This window comes from Ictalurus furcatus, chromosome 10 (genome assembly GCF_023375685.1).
Source record: "Ictalurus furcatus strain D&B chromosome 10, Billie_1.0, whole genome shotgun sequence".
Lineage (NCBI taxonomy): Eukaryota > Metazoa > Chordata > Actinopteri > Siluriformes > Ictaluridae > Ictalurus > Ictalurus furcatus.
The window spans coordinates 17,900,630-17,922,950 of NC_071264.1; the positions used below are offsets into that span (position 1 = coordinate 17,900,630).

At 38.7% G+C, this 22,321-nt stretch overlaps 1 protein-coding gene across 3 annotated transcripts in view; it reads right to left on the bottom strand.

Moving 5' to 3' along the window:
• The window catches only part of cdc14ab (cell division cycle 14Ab), a 48,445-nt gene that overhangs the window by 23,015 nt on the left and 3,109 nt on the right, over positions 1-22,321 (bottom strand). For all 3 annotated transcript variants that reach the window (XM_053634000.1, XM_053633999.1, XM_053634001.1), the window contains exons 4-6: positions 15,571-15,663; positions 10,143-10,222; positions 1,102-1,168 (exon numbers count right to left, since the gene is read on the bottom strand). In XM_053634000.1, coding sequence (XP_053489975.1) covers positions 1,102-1,168; positions 10,143-10,222; positions 15,571-15,663 — 240 coding nt within the window. The remainder of the gene's footprint in view (positions 1-1,101; positions 1,169-10,142; positions 10,223-15,570; positions 15,664-22,321) is intronic.

Sequence of the window (22,321 nt, forward strand, 5' to 3'; positions counted from 1 at the left end):
ACTGCCTGCTAATTAAAGCTCAACCCAAGATCTGTCCTCTGATGTTAATAAGTGTGGCATGTTTTAATAAAGCCAAGCTGGAGGAGGAGAATATTGGACACAGGAGAAGAGAAAAGGAATGAGGGGTTTGTTTGTCTTTAAGCGCAGTGAATTGATTTCCCATGGGGAGTGACACTGTGCTGTGACACTCTATGAGACGGAAAAATCTGTGGAAGAATGTCTTGGACTGTTTTTCTGCCAGACGCTGACCAAGTGCTTCTGTGAGATGAGCTCACATGGAGTTTCCTGCACTGAGCTCAGCCTGTGAGTGTGGAGCAGTGTGGGTGGAGCCGCGTGGGTGGAGTCCCATCGCTCCATCAATCTCCATCGCTCCATCTCTGTAACTCTCTTGTTTTATAGCTCAATCTCAAACACTCCATCTCTGTAGATCTTGCTCCATTCCTTTCTATCACTCCATCTCTATAGATCCTTCTCCGTCTCTATTCATCTCTCTATTAATCCATCTCTATAGAACCAGCTCCATCTTTACAGATCTCACTCCATCTTTCTCTCTCCATCTCTCCATATCTAAACATCTCACTCCATTTCTCTCTCTCCATATCTAAACATCTCACTCCAGCTCTATACCATCTTTTCCATCTGTCTCTCTATTTCTCCATCTCTATAGCTCTTGCTCCATCTCTCTCACCCATATCGCTATAGACCTCACTCCATCACTTAATCTCTATTTCTCCATCTCTATGGTCTTTCTCAGCCCCTCTCTCCATCTCTATGGGTCATGCGCAACCTCTTTCTATCTCTCCACCTATATACAGTGTCCTCCACTAATATTGGCACCCTTGGTAAATATGAGCAAAGAAGGCAGTGAAAAATTGTTTTTACTGTTTAAGCTTTTGATCTTTTGTTTAAAAAATTCACAAAAATACTCTGCTCTCATGGATATGAAACAATTGACAGTACAGGCCATTCACCTTTGTCTGGAACCAGCACCAAGAGTGTCTACTCTGTGTGTGTGTGTGTTTACTTCATGATCACTTTAACATTCAAATTTTTTTATATGCGTCACCATTTGTTAGCGGTTCAGACGCCTCAACCTCTTACCTTCCTGATTCCATGAAAACAGTCAAGAACGGTCAGGTTGTATGTGCAATTTCCAAATGATGCATCCCTAAAAAGAACAGAAAGCACACAATAAAGTGAGAATACAAACAGAAACACGTCAGGTATCTGACTGTAAGTGCCACAATCCATCCCGGGGTATAATTCATCACAGATTAAAATTAATTTCTGTTCATCACTGGGCACATGTTAATTATTCTACAAATTCCTTAAACAGTGATCATCATTGCAAATCAGGTTTATTGTCAAAATGTATAGACTTTCAGCTGTTTGCAATGAACAAATCAAACAAAAGCAATTAAAATAGTTCAACACAACGAATGCTTCAAGTGGTTTCCCCAAATTCAACTGAAAATGTAACTTATAATGACTTCTCCAGATTAAAAATTATTCAACCCCTTCATAGCACACATCTTTAGCTCGGGTGTGCACTAATTTTCTAATAATTCAACAGACCGGAATCAATTATTCCGCTTATACCCCAGTTACCTCACGTCAACACATTGTTCAGATGTTTTATTTCAAGACATTTGTCAGGTATTTGTTCTTAACATGCTCTTGTGTGTGGAATTAATTTATTATGCATCCCATGTCAAGCCTCCGTTGTTAATTCCAAAACATCATTTTAGAGCTAGTAACGGACGCTTCAGCCACTGATATGCAGTTATTAGAGAGTGAGAGTGAGAGAGAGAGAGAGAGAGAGAGAGCATTCACAGGTTTTTTTCTGTTTCATGGTGATAATATACAAATAGAACAAATAAATAAATACCGATAGGCCTACTTGTTCACAGGGTTTTACATTTTTTTTATTACTGCAGAAAATACAATGAATAAATAAATAAATATTGATACTTGTTCACCGGCTTATCACAAGTGCTCTCTCACAATCTCGTTCTCTCTCTCTCTCTCTCTCTCTCTCTCTCTCTCTATAATAACTGCATATCAATCGCTCAAGCCTCTGCTTCACCTTGTGGCCGTATTACCACCTCGGGTGCGCATTATTTTTATAATAATTAAACGGCCCGTCATCAATTATTCCTTATTTATTTCTGGAAAATCTTAGTTTTCTGTCATTTTGTTTGTTGTTGGATCTGTGTAATGTGGTGGACAGTAGCCTAACTTCTCCATTATTTCAGTTAACTTGGTGAAGTGATATGGAACTGTAATGCAGCCAAGACCTGACTGGAACTACTTTTGCCGTGCATTTACTGTAAAAAATAATTTCACACATCAGAACGTCTGTCAGCCAATCAGAATCGACAATTTAACAGCGCTGTGTTATAACTGTTTATGTTATATAATATTATAAATGTATAATCCTTGATATAGGGTGAAATTTTTATTTGAGGAAATGGTTATACAACAATTATAGGAAGGAGTCTCCAGTGTCAGTGCTTTGTAACAGTCAGAGGTAAATGAGGGAGGAGTTTGTCCACTGTAGTTTCTTAGTCACATAACAAGCTGTGTTTTTTTGTTGTTTTTTATGTCTTATTAACTCCGAGAGAGAGAAATAAGAGAGGCTGGTGAGGGAACGACTGTTTATAGGAGCTATAATGTACGTGAAAAGTTGTCTAATAACGAACATAAATGGATAAAATGTGCAACATGGTGTTCATTAATAAATAAAGAATTGTAATCCTTGGCAAACTACTGTGGTTGAATAGGAATAACACTGTGGGACAAGCTGTTCTAGAAAAATAATCAACTGGGGTGGTAACAGTAACAGAATGATTCAGTGTTTTAGTCAATAAATAATAAATGTCTTTCACCACCTACTTGAACATTTTTTTAAAAGGTCACATAACACAGATTTTTTTTGGACTAGATTCTCATTAGTTGAACATGTCAAATACAGAAGGCACTACTGTATCCAACACCACATGCACTTTTGTTTAATCCGCACAGCCACAGAGGTGTCTGGTCTCTGCGGAGTCTCATTACTCCTTTTGGCCCAAAACTCAAAGCAGAACAGAAAAGCCTGGCATCATGTGCACTGAGTGAAATAAAAATAGATCAGGATTCAGGGGGGGTTTAAACACCTGACCCAGATGGGGAATGGAACATTGCTTTTAATGAAAGCACTCTGTCGAAGAATGAGAGAAATGGGAGGAAGTGACTCACGGGTCATTGCGTGTAGTTTTTCCAGGTGTTAATACTCAGCACAAGACGTTAGTGAATCTTCAGTGTTTTTCAATTGTGTGTGTGTGTGTGTGTGTTAGTTCCTTTGTAATGGGTAACAGGGCAGATTGGCTCAGGGTTCTGCTGGGATCCCTGCACTCGCCCCCACACCTCCTGCTAGTTTTTACACGTCGAATGCCAAAAGCCATTTGTGTCCATGCTTCAAGAAATCTCATTATGAAAGCAGCTCATGAAAAATCCTTCATTTAAAATGACAGACATTCAAGGCTTATTTATGATGATTTCATTCCTTGAGTGGAATCTTGATGCTGGCAGAAGCGTTGATGTTCTCTATAGTGCAATCTCTCTCAGGATCCATAGTGATAAACTGAGCACCAAGCTTTACAGACTCCAATACTACAGCTCAATAGGGCACATATGTATCACGATACTTGAACATGCGCTCTGACTAAGAGACTGTGGACCACAAAGGATCCGTGACATAGTAGTTGATGATGACCTCCACTGCTTTGCATGAATTTGCAAACTCCTGGCTATCAAAATTGTTAGCACTATTTGGACTGAATTAGTTTTACCACATTATCTCTGGGGTTTTAATCCCGTCTCAATCCGTCATGTCATTTTCACAGACAGTGCGTGCACACATCTGGAAAAATTATGCCATATTTTACCTTCTATAAAATGACCAATAGAAATACCCCCCTCTCAAGTAATATATAAGTCATGTGAATTGACATGTTGGTAAAGATTGTAGTAAGAGGTTTTGTGCTTATTCTTCAGTATAAAGACACTCTGAAACTGCTGAAATTGAAATTGACACTGCTGAAACCACAGCGAAGGTGCAGCCCACATACGTTATGTCATATGACCTGATAATGATCAAGCACAAAGTGCAAGGCAACGTGCACAACAACAAGAGCTTACAATAACAGTACAAACAACAGCGAGACATCCCCTGGCAACATTACTTAACACACTGTGTGACACTACAGACAACAGAGATGAACAATATTTGCCATAAAGTTCAATATAATAAAGTTTTTATTATTGTAATTGTAATTACATTTACATAACCCTATTGGGACTGGTCACTGGTCTCTCACAATGTTTTTCTTATGGGAATATTTCACTCTCTCAATTTAAATCTAACCAAAATATTAAAAATAGCTGTTAATGTGATACACAATCTGTCAAATCTACATTTTACACACAGTGTAACTAGTTAGGGTTTTGTGGGTGAAAAATTCAGTAAAAAAAAATAATAATACCTCAGATAAACCAATAAGGGGGTACATATTTACTAATGAGCTAAAAAGGTAGACCAGTAGGTCAGTGGGTAATTCTTTTATTTATTTAAACTGAAAAGGTTCCATGTGTGTTAAAAGGTTTATGAAGTGCTAGGCTAATCCTTTAGTCAAACCCATGGTTCTTCTAGCACTGACAAATATGTTTTTTAAAAAAAACTTCATTAACTCTGCTATTATTATGCTGGGGAAAAAAAATGACATCCATTATGTTATGGGTCCAAATGACCTCCACAATTAAATACACACAAAAACAGCACAGAACAGCTTAAAAAAATAAACCTTTATTATGGCTTGTCTCGGACAAGAAGACAAGAAGAAATATTTGCATATAAATTCATGAACCTAAATGAGGAATGTAAAAAAAATTTCAACGAGAAAAAGAGAGATTAACCAGTATTTCAGACATCTCAAACGTGGAAATGGGTCAAATTGACCCATAACATAATGAGGGTTAAAGAAACCGCTTCAACAGAGTCCTAATACAAGCCCTCTGAAAATGATCTGGTATAGCATACATAACAGCTCTGACTCCTAAGTGTCAATAAAATCCTTGTAAATCAAATGCTTATCTGACACCATGCAGAATCAAGGTGTAAACCACAAAGTGTGTAAAACACAAGCTTAGCTGGAAAGCAGGAGGCACTGAGCTGCCAAACCTGAGCCGCAAGGCTCTACAGATAAACAAGCCTGATCATACAGGGGATTAGTCAATGCTCAGACAGGTCATGCACGTCTACAGTTGGCGTAAAGACTTTAGATACACATCATCACAAATGGCAATCATTTGCAACTCACAATCCATATAACTGAGCACAAATACTTAATTATCCTTGAGAGTTCGGTACATTTGGTGAAGAACCACCAATCCCAGGTCCTCTTGAAAACAGTGGTCTGCGGAACTCACTACTCCCGGGCCTCCCACCCAGCTCCATCAAACCCCTTCAAATGATTCAGAATGCAGAAGCACACCATGTCTTCAATCAGCCCAAAAGAACCCATGTCACACACCCCTTCTTCTCCCCCTACTGGCTTCCTGTAGCTGCCCGCATCAAATTCAAGGCCTTGACGCTCACGTACAAGACCTTGTCTGGAACAGCACCCCCCTACCTCAACACTCTCATTGAGGTTTATGTTCCCTCATACAACCTGCGATCAGTTAACAACCGATGCCTGGTAGTTCCTACTCAGCGAGGCAAAAGATCCCTTTCCAGAACCTTCAAACTGACTGTCCCTCAGTGGTGGAATGAACTTCTAACCTCAATCCAGACCGCAGAATCTGTCACTATCTACAAAAAACAGCTAAAGACCCACCTCTTCCGTGAACACTTAACTAACCCCTACCCTGTCCCCCCTCCTTTTATATTAAAAAAAAACAAAAACATTCTTCACTTACACCTCTACTCTGCGCACTTTTCTTCTCTAGAACTCACTTAAAATCTTGTATAGTGGCACTACTTGTATTGATCTCCACTTGATATATCGCTTTGCTTGTATTTCCTCATTTGTAAGTCGGTTTGGATAAAAGTGTCTTCTAAATGAATAAATGTAAGTGTATAAATGTATAGAATGGCACCTCTGCAGATATTTCTACATGATGACATGCTGCGCATCGAAAAAGCACCGTTCTTCAATAACTGAGTTCTGGTACCAAAGTAAAATACTCAAATAAATAAATAAATGGATGAACCTAGTGCCTACCATGTTTCAAACCTGTGTGCAAAAAAAGTGATATAGGATCCATGTTTCAGGAGGAATTCTTCTATGTGAAAGCAAACACATCAGAACTGGTCCTGGATGTAGGTTCGCATGTGAAAATGGCCCCCTGCATCTTATCACGCATAAAGAGGTAGGACAAGGTTTTTCAGGAGACGTTGAATAATCGGCTGAGCTGTATTTGACAACCTTGCTGTATCTTCAAGCAGAAATGTAACCGGAAAGGAGAACCACTGAACCCAAACCCACCCTGCTTCTCAGAAAACTGGGTATGGAAAGCTTCAATTTAGACCAGAGGGCAAAAAATCAGAAAATCAGGTCTGATTAGAATGGAACATGCTGTAGGATGTGTTTGGGCTTGGAATGAAGAATCTCGGTATAAATCCATATAAACACCTCTTGTGCATGTTAGCTCAGTGTTTACAGCTCACCCTGTTGGATTTAGGAAGGTATGTACAATAACAAAAACGTCTGAGAGCCATTTCCTCTAATCTCAATTATATCTGCATCCTGCCAATCCTCCCACAGCTGCTGCCTCACTGAGCCACAAAAGCAAACCATACAAGTACATCAGAGTGTCTCCAACTCATGGAACAGTCTGTTGAGAGAAACCAGAACTTCATTCCTTGAACCAGAAGGTTAACATGTTTGAGCTTCCAATCTAAAAATAAACTCCTACAAGACAGCAGGTCTTACGGCCACTCCCTTCCTGTTCTCCATCATTGCTTAAATGGGTAAACTGGATCTAAGGATTGATTAAGCACCAACAACCAAAACAATCAAATTCTTTTGCTTTAAACTTATTTACTTATTAATTAGAGAGAAAAGAAATTTATTTTCCATCATTATACCACTGTATACAGTTGTCAATGGGCCTTAGTTACACATTAAAATTTGGAGTAAATAAATTACACACACACACACACACACACACACACACACACACACACACACGGGAAGATAAACAACTCAAAAGCTGGTCCAAACTGAGCTACTCAGAAGAACCGCACAGCACGGACCAAATACCTGCGCGACCCACTGAGTAGCATGATGCAACCCACTGAAGGACGCAGCGCAGGTCAAGTGATATGTGCGACCCACTGGACAGTGCGGAGTGGATGGGTTTTAACCGTGCTGCACCAAACAGATTGGACCTCCCAGCTCAATCCACAAGACCTGCGCAACCCACTGATCAGCACAGCATAAAATAAAGCTCAGTGGTAGCTCATTGTTGGACGTTGGACTACTGATCGAAAGCTCGTGAGTTCAAATCCCAGCACCACCAAGCTGTCACCGCTGGGCCCTTGAACAAGGCCCTTAACCCTCAACTGCTCAGCTGTATAAATAAGATAAATGTAAGTTGCTCTGGATATTAAATGGTAATGGCAAGATATCATAGTGGTATTTTTTACTATATTTATGTTGCCATTGGTTTTGAAGGTTAAAATATTAATTTAATAGCTCAGTGTTGAGTTTACAATTGCTATTTCAAATCTTTTTTCAATTTAATTACTTTCTGTTCTAGGCCAAACTCGACTCGGACATCAAGGACTCGGACTTAAGTCCGACTCCGCCCCTTTTGGACTCGGACTCAATTGGTTAAGGACGTGGTCTCGACTCGGACTCGGCAAAGGTGGACTCGGACCCAACACTATCATCATGTACGGTACTGGAAATGGAGTTAGAACAGAAACTAGACGGGGAGTTGGAGCTACTACTCGAGCAATAAATGTAAATGGTGCTGGAATTGGAGCTGACAGTGAACTTGAAAGTGGAACTGGAACATAGAAATGGTGTTATAAGTGGAGTTGGAACTGGAACAGCAACATGGAATTGGAAATGAAAAGTGGAGTTAGCACTAGAACTGGATCATGGAAATGGTGTAGAACTGGAAGTGGAATTGGAAATTAGGTTGGAAAGAGAACTGAAATGTCTCCAGTACTGCATTAGAACATTTTTATCAATATTACCCACTCCTAGTTACAATATCATTATTCTGACTTCATTCTGAAGCTGATTCTAAATATAACAATAGCAAATATCAAACTGATGTTGAATAAAACCCTGCATCTGTATATTCGTAGATTGTGTTGATTCCCCCCTGCACCACCCACCCCCAAAACAGTCACCCTTAAAGTACATCAGTTTATAAAACAGTGTAAAGGTCTGTGTTTTTAACACTGTAACAAACAGTAAGTGTGTTCAAGCTTAAAAGTAGGCTGGAGACGATTATTACTAAACATTTAGCTAGATCCTGTGAGCTCTACACCGAGCTCATGTTAATTCTTTGTATGGATCCATTCATCCGAATCACATTAGCATGTGACTCATATATCCGACTCGTCCACTTAGTGTTCGATGATTTAAAAAATGCATTACATTGTTGGACCCTTTTAACAATGGGGTAATGTTTCAATGGTACAAACACGAGCATATTTACTTCCTGTATTAGCTTACTAAAGGACATTACATAACCAGAATTTTTTCCAGAAGTGCCATGGCTACTAGAGAACGCGCTGACAAAGCTCTTTTCATCACCAGAACAGCCATACAGTCTGTAACAAGCACGTCTTTGTGATTAGACAAGGGGCCAATCAAGAGCAAAGAATGGAAGAATGGACGATGCAAAAAAGAAAAAAAGAAAAAAAAAACTCAACATGAAGCGCCATCAAACCCGGGGAATCAAATTTATACTGTAAACATATGGTTAGGGGCTTCATTTAATTTACAAGCCGAGTGATAGGAAGCGTTATGATCATTAATATTAAACAAATCAGGAATGTCAATGTAGACTATTAACCATGGGGCAGTGATGCAACACTTGTTATAATAACCATTAAAAAGCTCTCAGGTTTATAGCGAGGAGCTTATAAATATAATAAAATGCAATTGCGGTGCTGACTAGCATGTCCATGAACAAACCTGGAGCCAAGATAAATATTTATTCCCCTGCAAGCTCAGACAAGCCTGGAGGGTTGAATATGATTGAATTCAATACTGTAAGTCAAACACAACTGAAATCTGAAGCTAATCTCCATGCAGAGCGATCGAGATTGCCAAGGGCTTTGGAAGAAAAAACACCCACACAGCGTGAAAGCAAGCGCCAGACACGCCAATTAGAAATCCGTTCATGCAGACTGTACAGCTAGCTCTCAAGGTCAAGAGTCGTTCAAATAAAATACATCAATGTTCTGAAGAAGACTTTGGGACATAAACAACTTTTAATTGCAACTTCAGATGAGACAAAGCTCGTAAAACTTTTAGAAAAGCAACAAAGTGCAGGTCAGACAGCAGCAAATTTGGCTCCAGTTCATATTACTCAGAGGAAAAAAAAACTTCTGTAAAGTTCTGTAATAGTTTCTCTTCAAACAGAGATCAGAACAGGGCTGGGCGATAGGACTATATAATAATGATACACTGACAAATCATGTCACAACACACTTTTCTAAGACTTTATTTTTTAAGATAATGTACTGAAAGGAAAGAAGGAAGGACAGAGTGAATGAAAAGACGAAGTGAATGAAGAAGCTGGAAATGCAAAAAGAAAGAGAAAAAATAGAGGACCAAAAATGAATAATAAGTAGAAGGAATAATATTCGGCCATCATTGCAGTGTATTTATATGTTACCAATAATGGAAAAAAAATGTTTTCAGCTCAGGACAAAACACACACACACACACAGACACACATACACAGATGCACAAACACAGACAGACGCACACAGACACGCACACAGACAGAGACACGCACACAGACACACACAGACCTGCAGCTATGCAAGTGTGTGTAATGATATAGAGCAGCTGAACGTGCCTCTTCATTGTGTGTATAGAATGTGAGACACGGCTCTGAAGGTTTCTCACCTGAATGGCAGGTAAGAGGCATTAGAGCCAGAGATTAAAGCTCTGTACGCTTCCTCCGGAGTTTTCTTCAAGTAAATCACCTGAGGGAGAGAAACGACACTATATTAGCATACACATTACTGAAAACCATAAAGTTTAGGGGTTTTTTAAAAGAATTTCTAGAATAGGTATGAGTACAAAAATACTATTTAGAATTAACAAATTGATTTTGATCGAGCGACTGTGCAGTAGACACGCTGACGTTTAAGTGTTTTAAGGTGATCAAGACACCTAAACAAAGAGAAAGGCGCCAAGACTTTAATCTTTGAAAATAACTGTCTGAGTGCAAACTCTGTATAACAGCATTATAAAAAATACAACCAAAAGAAACGGAAGGAAGGAAGGAAGGAAAGAAAGAATCTGGTTCCTCATCTGGCTTTGTATGATTTAGTGCAGAAATGTAATAAAGATAAGAAAATGTATAACCAAGCTCAGACTGCAGTCACACACATGCCCACTTCATCTCCATACAATCACACACACACGCACATGCACACACACGACTGTTACTCTCTCACTGCTGCACTAATTAAAGAGACGGTGCTGTGAGGAGGAATGTGTCAAAGATCTGTGATTCAGCACAGAGACAGGCTCTTCTCAAACCTGGACCAATCTCATGGAGGTCACATGGAGACACACACACACACACACAGTCAGCAAGAGAGAGAGAGGAAGAAAGAAAGACAACTAGAGATGAGAGACAGAGGGAGACGGAAAGAGATGAAGAGATGGAGACAGAGAGAAAAATAGAAAGAGTGTGATGGTGAGAGTGAGAGACACAGATGGAAAGAGATAAAGAGAGATGGAGAGACACTGAGGAAGACAGAGAGAGACTGAAAGTGACTGGGAGAGAGAGAGAAACAGACAGACAGACAGACATGGAGAGACAGAGAAATAGGGGTGAAGAGAAAGACAGAGACAAAGAGACCCAGAGAGATATAAAGAGACAGAGAGACAGGGCGAAAGAGAGATAAGACCATTATCTCTCTCATTAGAAGACCCAGAGCCGCTAAGCAAATGTTAATGAGCTAACGGTAAAATGAGACATGGCATGTCTGTTTCACTAGAACAACTTCTCAATAAAACGTTTGTTCCTGATGATTCAAATTATGAATTCGTTACGTCTGCAGGAAAAACCTTTGTCTTCAGGATAATCCTCTCAGACAGGGATCTGAGGTCAGAGGTCATCAGATCGCGTGGTTAGGATTAACACCAGAATATTGCAACAGTGTGGTGAAGTTTCCAGATGATTCCAACACTTCTGTGTCAAGTTCATTACAGCAGAGAAAATGCAACACATCCTCAGAGACCACTGAGAGCATGAAACTGCGGACTCGCTGACCCGTCTGTAAGTGTGTGACTGTGTGTGAGTGTGTGTGCGTGAGTGTGTGTGTGTCTTTAGACTGGCTGAGCTCAATAGGAGGTCTCTGCTTTGTTATTCCTGACTACACTCATAAAATATGCAGCAGCCCGACATCTAGCTCCAACGACAGATTAAACTCCGTGTGATTCTTGATGTGACCCACAAGTAGGGCTGGAAACCAAAAATCATTTGGCACTGGCAAAGTATTTCCATACTCTCAGATTAAAAAAGGATTTGTTTCTAGAACTATTAAAAAAAGGAGTAAAAAGAAAAGAAAAGTAAAAGGCCAACGACTTCTGAGTCTTCAGAGAGAGCATGAGAATGCAGTGGAGGTATAGAGCTGACGAGAACAGCTACTAGTGAAATAAATGCCTTGACCTAGCAGTTGCAAAGTCAGGTAAAGCATTTTTGAATACTTGAAGAGCAACACTGCTCTGTGAGCGTCAGAAACGAGAGAATCTGGGCAAAAAACACCACAACCAAACACAGAAAAAATGTTCCGTGAGGAAATATCAGCACGCAAGTTAAAAGTTTGTCAATCAGATTTCCAAGAGAAAATTATTTAATTGGGAAAAATTATTGTGGGATTTTCACACACACACAACAGTCTCTAGAGTTTGCACAGAATGGCACGGAAAACAAAAAACAGGAGAACAGCCAGACTGGTTCGAGCTTACAGCACTATGACACTAAGAAACTCAAATAAGCGCCCTTTACAACTGTGGTGAGCAGAAAAGAATCTCAGAATGCACAACACACGTACAACCCCTGGGCGAGCGGACTTCAACAGCAGAAGACCACATCAAGTTCCACTCCCAACAGACAAAAACAAGAATCTGGGGCTACTTTTTGTTCATCCCATACCCAGCCCTCCCTACAAGGAGAGAAAAATAAATAAGCAAACAAACAAACAAACAAACAAATAAGTAAATCACACTCCCTTCATGACCAGCTGCCCACCAACTCCACTTATCTCCCTCACATGAAAACCAGGGCACTTGTATTAAAGGGCAAAGAATCTGCTGTTGGGAGAGGAACCCAGACGACACATGAATAAATCAGTAAAATCCACACATGAACAAAAGGTCACAGGAAAGCTGTTAACAAAAGACAAAAGAAAAACGTAAAGCGTAAAAAAAAAAAAAACCTTTTGTTAATCAGTGCTGAGTTGATGACCTACAGATCTGACTAGCAGCTCTGTGATAAAGCTCTATGCTTCTTTTCAGGTTGAAAATTTCCAAAAGAGCTCATTTAAGCTCAGGTTCAGAGTTCAGGCTACATTTAGCCTGACAGGAAGAGTGTGCATATCCCCGAGAGAGCGACTTTAAAGTGACACGGTGTGACAGATAATTAGTTTAAACACGTACAGAAACGTACAGTCACACCTCACTTCTTCATGGTAGGCTGCTGTCTAGCACAGCGCACTCAATCGAACGCAGCGCGCACAATCTAGCACAGCGCGCTCTCAGAGGCCTCATATCGAGTGCAATGAATGCGTAAAATGGAGTTTCAGTTACCCCCTCAAATCTGATGATTTTCCAATAATAGTACAATTTGTTGTATAAAAGCTTTTAATTGTATAATAGGTATAATAGTGCAATCTGTTAACAATTAAAATTATTTACTTTTTATCCATATATAGTTACATTTAACATTGTGGAATATCTGACAAGTTCATCACTTACATTATAGCATAAGACAAGTTCGTCACTTACATTATAGCAGCTATAAACAGTTCTTCCCCTCACCAGCCTTTTTTTTCCTTTTTCTTGAAGTTAATAAGAAGGAAAAAAAAATGCTGGTTGTCATGATACCGAGAAAATGTAAACTTCTCTGTTCTGAAGATATCTGAAAACCTACCGTTACAAGTGAGACTCCTTCCATAAATGTTAAATAAACGTCTCCTCACAGAAAATTCCACCAAATAAACGATTTTTCTTTATTAAATAACCATACATCCTCTGTACATGTCTCTATGGATGGGCAGTTACTCACATATATATATATATATATATATATATATATATATATATATATATATATAAACTTATAAGATTTGAACTATAGCCAGGGGGCTGAAATTAGTCAGAGAGGATATTCTGTTTGTACAGACAACCATACTGTGCCTTTATTAAGCTATGCTGGCAGACACTAGACTAAAAGGTCAAGGACAGTGTGAGGACGGCCAGTCTGTGTCTCTGTTGTCTTTATATTCTATATTTACACTTCATCACTTCACACTCCTACACACTGCAGTCATAAAGCAGTGAAACTAAACTAAACACTGAAACTACAGTAGCCATCATTGCATGCAGCCCACAGCTGCACAAAAACTAAAATATCACATGCTTCGTGCTCGAACACGCAAATTTGAATTAACCACCTCCGCAATTCTGAGGTACGTTCATTTTATAGAAAGTCACAGATACACGTACAAACAAAGAGACGGACACAACACTGACTGTCATTTAGATATGTGGGTTCAGGAGTCTCACTCGTGAGCCAGTGAGACAGAGATTCGACTCTGAATCGACTTGACTGCAGTAGGTGAATTGAACATGCCATGTGTTTTGGGTTGCGATATATATATGTATTTTTTGTAGATATGAGCTGCTAAACTGAGCTATGAGGCACAAACTGAACTGTGTCGCTGCAGAAATGCCATGTGTTCTGGAAAAGAGGAAAATGCTGGAAGCAGCACATAAGACTAATTATTTCTATTAGTGGTTCTCAAAGTGGGGTCTTTTCTTATTACTTTGTTACAGTTTTCTACAAAAATGATGAGAACTACCGATTTATAAACTCGTGTATTCATTCGTTTAGCGCTGACTCAGGTGATTTTTACACACAGTTGGTAAAGGTTTGTTTATCTTTTTCCACCGCTCCATTTTTAACCAAGAAAAGAATGTTTTAGATATAAGAGATATAAGATATAAGAGACAGACCAGTGCAGATCTCTGGTGTTCAATAGCGCTTTTACCTAGAAGATGTGTACAATGATCATAGCCCGAGTGCAAATGCTACAGAATCAGCGCTACAGAATTGTTTGTCAATCAAACTGCACTAAGAAACAAATCAACATTTTTATTAAAAAATAAAATCAAATTGTGCAGCCCTAAGTGAAATTCCATTACTTGTCAGCTACATGAGCAAAGGTCAAACATCAGAACATGTCTTGACTGATAAATGACATTTATGATACGAGCGGATTTGATTTCCTGCTCAACTGTTCCTTTAAAAAAAATCTTTTCTCAGAGCTTCAGAAACATTTCTGCCAGGCATGCAGCTGGGTTCATAACACATTACTACACTGCACAGCTGTAGGGTCCTTTTGTCTCTTCTTTGACGTCTGTTAGACACATCAGTGTGTGTGAGACACTGTCTCAGCTCTGTTCCAACTTCCACCCACGACCCTGTCCCGTTTCTCTCAGATTGATGAAACCAGGCCGCTGACAAGCAGATAGTCCCCCACATTGTGCACACACAATAACAGTGGCCTCGACAGCGTTGGCACGCCAGCGTGTCCCGTTGCACTGCATCCATAAAGGCCTCCCTCCTTGCCAAGTACCAGTCACACACAAACATCTATGAATGGCGTCTCTTCAACAGAAAGCCATTTAAATCCTCCACTGTTCAAGTGTCTCACTGCAAGGGGCAGGGATTAGCCTCTGCGTGACCGCAATGACACATTCATAACATTACAGAACGATCCGACAGCAAAATGAGAATAGACATCCCCCTTTAATCAATAAATAACACCTCTGACAGTTCTTATGTGCTTTTTTGTCGGGCGGTGATTCCATGGTAGTCAATATCAGAGTGTTCAAAACACATAAGCAACTGTCACTCATTCTAGACTCGTACGTCAAGTCGCACATCTGGAGTTTTATTTTTTGTTTTGTTTTTAAGAAGGAGAATGAGATAAGAGAAAAGTGAAAGTGAGCGAAACCAAAACAAAGAAAAGGGAAGTAGAAGAGGATGAAGAAGATCGATTACATGCAGAATGGAGAGATAGCAGACACTCACGGAGTAGGCACCGATGAGGACAGCAGCATTCGCCCTCTTGCGCTGGTCGAAGCTGGTGTAGTGCACAATCCTCTTCCTGGTCAGTGTGAACGACTGGAGGGCAGCAAGAGGAATAAGGACAGTCAGTTATATATATTTTTTAAAAGCATCACAGTATACAGAGCAAAAAAATGCATTTAAACAAAACTGGAAAGCTAAAAGATGTTTGGGACTTGATTAAACACAAGGGTTAATATTATAATAATTGTAAATCTCACTGCAAACAGGAATTATTATTATTATTATTATTATTATTATTATTATTATTATTAGGACTTATCGTGTAATTGAAGAGTATGCAATATATTCAATATCTGAAAATATAGTAAGTGTTGAAATCTCTCTAGCGATTTCCTGATTCAATCTTACTTTTAGTCATGGTGCAATCACTAAACAACTTCTTGTGCATCTCGATATGACAGATCTCAAATTTTAATTTCTATACCCTGCATTTCTATTTAGAATATATAAATATAGACGTATATAAGTAATGTCCAAGCCCCCCCCCCATATGACCCTTTGGTGTTTTTAAAACATATTTTTATCCATCATGAAAATACACTTGGCTTCATAAGGGCTGCATTTCACAAACATATATCAAATCAATATTTTACGATATGTCACGATACCTGTCAGAGTATTATCAGTTTAAATATTTTGCTCACATTGTTCCTGATTGGACTTTAATAATGTAAAATGAAATACATTTTTGATGCTGCTCACATTTCAGTTGATGCAGAATAGTTAATGATGCATCCAGTGAATCTATTCATTTCCTGTCACATATCACTGCTCTGAAAATCTCGCACAGATACTTCGCAGACTAACTGAGCATCTGTACAGCCTGTGGCATATGCATCAAAATCACAGATGTTCCAGCTCCTGCCCCCGCTGTTTTTAAACTCTGGCCTGGGGGATAAAACAACGAGGCTGGGGGTGTGGCCGAGCAGGTGAGCTGCATATGAGCAAGAGCCAGGCACACAGCTTGATGCCAGAGGGGAGTCAGATCATGCAAGGACCAAACAGGCTAGGGCAAAAGCACTGGAATAATTTGCAGTGTTTAAACTGAAACACCCACAGAGCATCTGTTCCTGCACTACAGCGTATGTGGCGAAAAGATAAAGCTGAGGCAGGCTGAACAAATATTTAACTCAGAGTTGCCTCAAATATCAATATGGCATGGACTGCGTTTTCAAATATATTTCCTGTAACTTTTAATTTATTTGTGACAACATAAGTAAGGAATAAAACACGCAGTGTTGTACTGTTATAGGAGAATAAATAACAACAGAGTGGTGTGATGAATTGGAGTTAATATTAGCACCTCAAAATGGATTATTTTCCTTTAGCAGCACATCCCTAAGTGTTTTATTCCTCTTATACCACAGAAATTTGCTAGAAAATGCTATATTTCTTAAAGAACAACACATTTTATCCATTTAACAATACAATCAACATTATTTCTTGTTCTCAGCTACTGTATAAACAGTCGTTCCCTCACCAGCCTCCCTTTTTTCTCTTTTCTCTCTTTAGTAAGATAAAGATGCACCTTGTCATGTTACAGTTATTCTTCTGACTGGTACAAAGCACTGACACTGGACACTTATTCCATAATTGTTAAATAAGCATCTACTTACAGAAAACGTCACCAAATCAGTGGGTTTTTTTTTACCCATTTATATGGAACCTCCAAGTCCCTTTACAAGTCCCTATGAACGAGCTGTTACTATAGAAACAACAGCGTATTGGAACAAATCTGTGCAGCTGCACTTCTGTTACAGAAAATTAATCAACACTTTCTAGCCAATCAGATTCCACATTTCAACAGTGCCATGAAGTAATACAATATAATACACATGAGCTGTGTATTGTAGCATTTCTTATCCGTACAACCTCGATGTTAATGAACAATCACTGTAAATTCATATCATAGCATTATTAAGTATTTGAGATGTGAGGAAACCTTTCACACTGGTGGTGCTAATAACATTTGTCATTCTCTGGCACTTATCTCTTATGCAGGTCAAAGGGTGGCTCAGGGAGTGATTTCTCAACAAGCCATGGCGGTAAACATGCGCAAGGAGGATTTAAGGCAAAGAATGGAAATAAATGGAGTTAATTTTAAACTCCAATCTTAAGTAGAGCACGATATATTGTCTTAATCACCGTCTTACTACTACACAGTAGTTGAAGGCATTGGACTACTGATCAGAAGGTTGTGGGTTTAAATCCCAGCACCACCAAGCTGTCACAGCTGGGCCCTTGAGCAAGTGTATTAACCCTCAACTACGAAGTTGAATAAATGTAAAATTAAAATGTCCTACAACGTCTGTAAGTCACTCTGGAAAAGGCTGCTTGCCAAACGACCAAAATGTAATGAAAAATTTTAAATACTATTATTTAAACATTACCACGGCCACTCGAATGAAACTTCAACCTAAATGTGTCCTAAATGCAGGTCTATTTATAATAAATGACTTGTTATAGCATGAGGCTTGTACCATTGAAAAACCATAAGATGGTTTCGGACCTCAATTCATATGAACAGTTATGCTATGATGGCTAGGACTACAATTGCTATAATAGCTTTAGGACTACAATTACCAAACAGTTTTGCACTCAAGTCTCCATCAGTGAACAATGGATAAGTTCAACAAAACAGACTTCATGTAAAAACTAATTAATTTTCCTGGTTACACAACTGCACAATTTGACCATGTATCATTAACACATTTATAGAAGGGATTTATTTATAAATCTCCACTCTCCAGTGTCCAAATCACACTCTCCAGTGTTACCAAGATGAGGATGGGTTTCCTTCTGAGTCTGGTTCCTCTCAAGGTTTCTTCCTCATATCATCTCAGGGAATTTTTCCTTGCCACCGTCACCTCTGGCTTGCTCATTAGGGATAAATTCATACAGTTAAAATGTATATCCTGAATTTATAGATTTCTGTAAAGCTGCTTCGGGATAAGGTTAAAAGCGCTATACAAATAAAACTGAACTGAATTTTAAAAAATAGTTGAAATTAAGTTTTCTGTAAGGAGATGTTTATTTAACATTTATGGAAGGAGTCTCCAGTGTCAGAGGTAAAGCTGCAACTTTAAGTTTTCTGTGATCTTCAGGACAGAGGAATTTACGCTTTGCAGTTGTTTGGTCACATGACGAGCTGCGTTTTTCTTTTCTTTTCTTTATTAACTTCAAGAAAGAGGAATTAAAGCTGCTTATAGCTGCTATAACGTAAGTGAGAACAGGAACTTGTTTCCACAACATTATACATAACTATAAATGGTCAAACATCGTAATGTGTTGTTAATTAATAAATAATTGTTAGTGCTGGAAAATTGCTGTGGTATATGAGGAATAAAACACTTCAGGAGTACTGCTGTAGGAAAATAATTAACTTCAGGGTGATTACAGTAACTCTGCTTTATTACACCACTCCGTTGTTGATTACGGTCATGCCCTGTGTTTACTGATGTTCAAAAGAACACCAATTACTGGATGTTCAATAAGAACTTCAATTATATGTCCTCAACTTTTATGTTATTAACTAACATTAATGGTGCAACTGAACTATTTATTTTAATTACACAGAATGAAAAGAATCATTGGTTACAGCAAATGGGCATGACCATGGCAACCATGGAGACTTAAAAACCATGGAACCTGACAAACAAAACAATATTTTCTTGTATCAGGAAACTGTTGGGCATTAACCCTTTCTTACACACACAGGCCATTTTAGCAGGTACACATACCATATACATTACTCTGTAGGTAACAAATTACAACACATCAATCCTCAACAATTTTTTTAATCATATATTCAGTGCATGTGCAGAAGTGTGCCCATACATAGTGCATAGCAACACTAATCGCACACCTACAAAGTGACCCATATGGTATGTGGACCTGATAAAAAATTCCTCAGAGTGCACATCTCCTCACAGTACAGTACAGTCTTCCTCTCTCCCACTTCCACTCCTTGTCTTTTTGTTTTCATTTCACATGCAGGCCAAAACCCAGCGAGGGTTCACCAAGAATGCCGTCCCCATAGTGACACGGAGTAAATGGTACAACACGAGTCAGGGGCTAGCACACGTGTCAGATGGGTGGGGTGCAGTGTGAGAGAATTATTCCAAAAAAAAAAAAAAATTGTGGTAAAAGAAGCTACATGCGTCTACCAGAGCACTTTACCTTCAACATTCCAAAACATGAACACATGAGGTAACTACACCTGGCCAGCTTCAGAAACAGAACAAAACACAAAGACACAACAGGGATTATTAGTATTGTAACCCCTGCTTTTTATTACATGGTAGATGATGGTGATTTCAGGCAATTGGCAGATTTGGAGCTCACATCAGAGGTGGAAAAAGTACCATTCTTAAGAGAAAAAAAATACAGGTGTCAAAAACCTCAATTAAAAGTAATAAATTGGGAGCTGCAAATCTGATTACAAGTCTATGGAAAAAGGTCAAAAAGTATTACCATTTAAAGAGTAAAAGGAAATATTTTAATATTTGGTCATTAAAGATTGGATGAAAATGAACAATCCAGACAGGATTATAAGTCATGACGTAATCGGTAAATAATAAACTACTAGAAATCAGTTTCATTTGATGTTGATGTGAATTTGATTGGATAATTCAACCAAATAAACAAAACAAAAAAACAATTCTCATTGCTTTTTCAATATGTATTTTTAGTAATAAGTATGTTATTTTTCCTTGTAAATTTATTATTGAATTTATTCAAGTATTAAATTTAGATAATACCTGAGTAAAGTAGGAACCCAACATACACTATTCCAAAATAGTGCCCGAGTACAATAACAAACTACAATTACTCAAGTGTTTTCCACCCCTGGCTCACATCCACTTTGGGTTTTGCTCTTCTTGTTGACTTCTTTCATTAGAAACTGAGGCTGTGGGAGTTGACCAATTAAAAAACCTCAAATTGAGCATTTCAGCAGAGCCCTGAAGTTTAAATAACACTGATTATGGCTCTAGGACAGGGGTGGGCAATCTTATCCGGAAAGGGCCGGTGTGGATGACATACACACAGGAGACAACAAAAGGGAACTGTATTTGCAGTGGCAAAAATAATTGCAGGCTTGCTGAAGTGATTCAAATATTGTTATCTAGTTAGCAAGCACAGGTACATATTTACAAATATCACAAAAGAGAATAACATGTGTGTCATGCAATACATATGTTAGTAAATGATTTAAAATCATTTACTTTGTGTAATTTATCTACATTGAAAAGTTTTTGATCTACCACCATGGTGTGCTCCAAATTCTCAGTCTGATCTATTTGAGTCATTTTTGCACTACATATTTCTTCTCATTTATTAAATTCTCTTTAGGAAGCATTTTGTCTGTGGGACTGTTCTGGGAACACTGAGTATGAGGAGGGAATACATTCAAGATAAGATGCCAGTCCATCACAGGGCACATTCACATACTCAATCACACCTCGGGGCAATTTCACATAGCCAATCCACATACCAGCATGTTCTGGGAGGAAACCTCTGGGAAGAACCTAGAGGAAACCTACACAGAAACAGGGCGCAAGATCAAACCAGGGACCCTGGAGCTGTGAGCTGGCAATGTTAACCACTGCATCAATATGCCAGCATATACATGGTAGGACTGAATTCTTTTTAATTTTACCTTAATTCACTGGAGTACTAATTTCACTTCTACTTGAATTATTGTTTTTACTTAAACAAGATGTTTTTTGCCTGCTTGGATTATCCTCCTGGAATCAGGCTGTACAATATAACTTACAGTGTGGTCCAAATGTCTGAGACAACATTGAAAACCTACGATTAGTTTTCCATTTTAAAAAAAGAAGGAAATAAACAGAATGTTTTAGAATATTTAAAGAAATAATCAATATCTTCAATATTCAAAACACTATTTCTAGTAATTTCTTGAAATTTGTGATTTTGACCATGGATAAAAGGTCAGATTTTTCCTTGTTTTTTTTCAGAAGATGCTCCAATGAATTTTATCTAATGAAGATCATCAGCAGATCTTATGCCAGCTCAAGTTTGTGCCGCTGTTAATGTTTTTCTGATTTTTGAATTTGCAATGAAAAAAATTGGCTTTAAATTAGAAAAGAAAGGACAATACAAGTATTTTTACTAGTGGCCTCAGACTTTTTGACCTCACTGTAGATCCAGAGATTTCATGATAATCATACTTTAATTCATAACTCTGAGCAGAGGAGTTGAGACTGCCGACTCTGTTTTTGTGCAAACTGTGATAACTGTGCTCAGCTTGAGGCTACACAAAGTGCTGAGTAACAGAGAGACCTTTAGGCAAGTGTGTCCCACAGTCTCTGTCCAAAAAAAAACCAAAACAAACAAACAAAAAAGCCACCACAGCTTTACCACAGGTGAGTCAGAGGCTAAAAACAGAAACTGTGTTTAGTGTATTGCCTGGGGCTTTTACCAAGAAGGAATTTATTCTAAAGCAGTCTTACAAATGCTTGTCAGGCCTGATTTAGCTTCTGAAACAGGATCTCAGGATAAATAACATTACACCTTGTATTGACCTACCCTTCAATCCTCACAATACCATCACGTAACACATGTGCATGCCAACAATGTCGCAATGGGTGTGAGTGGGAAACCCACAGTGGTTTTATTGTTGCTGGTGCATACTGTACATTCTTTTAGAAGGAGGTTTGTGAGAAAG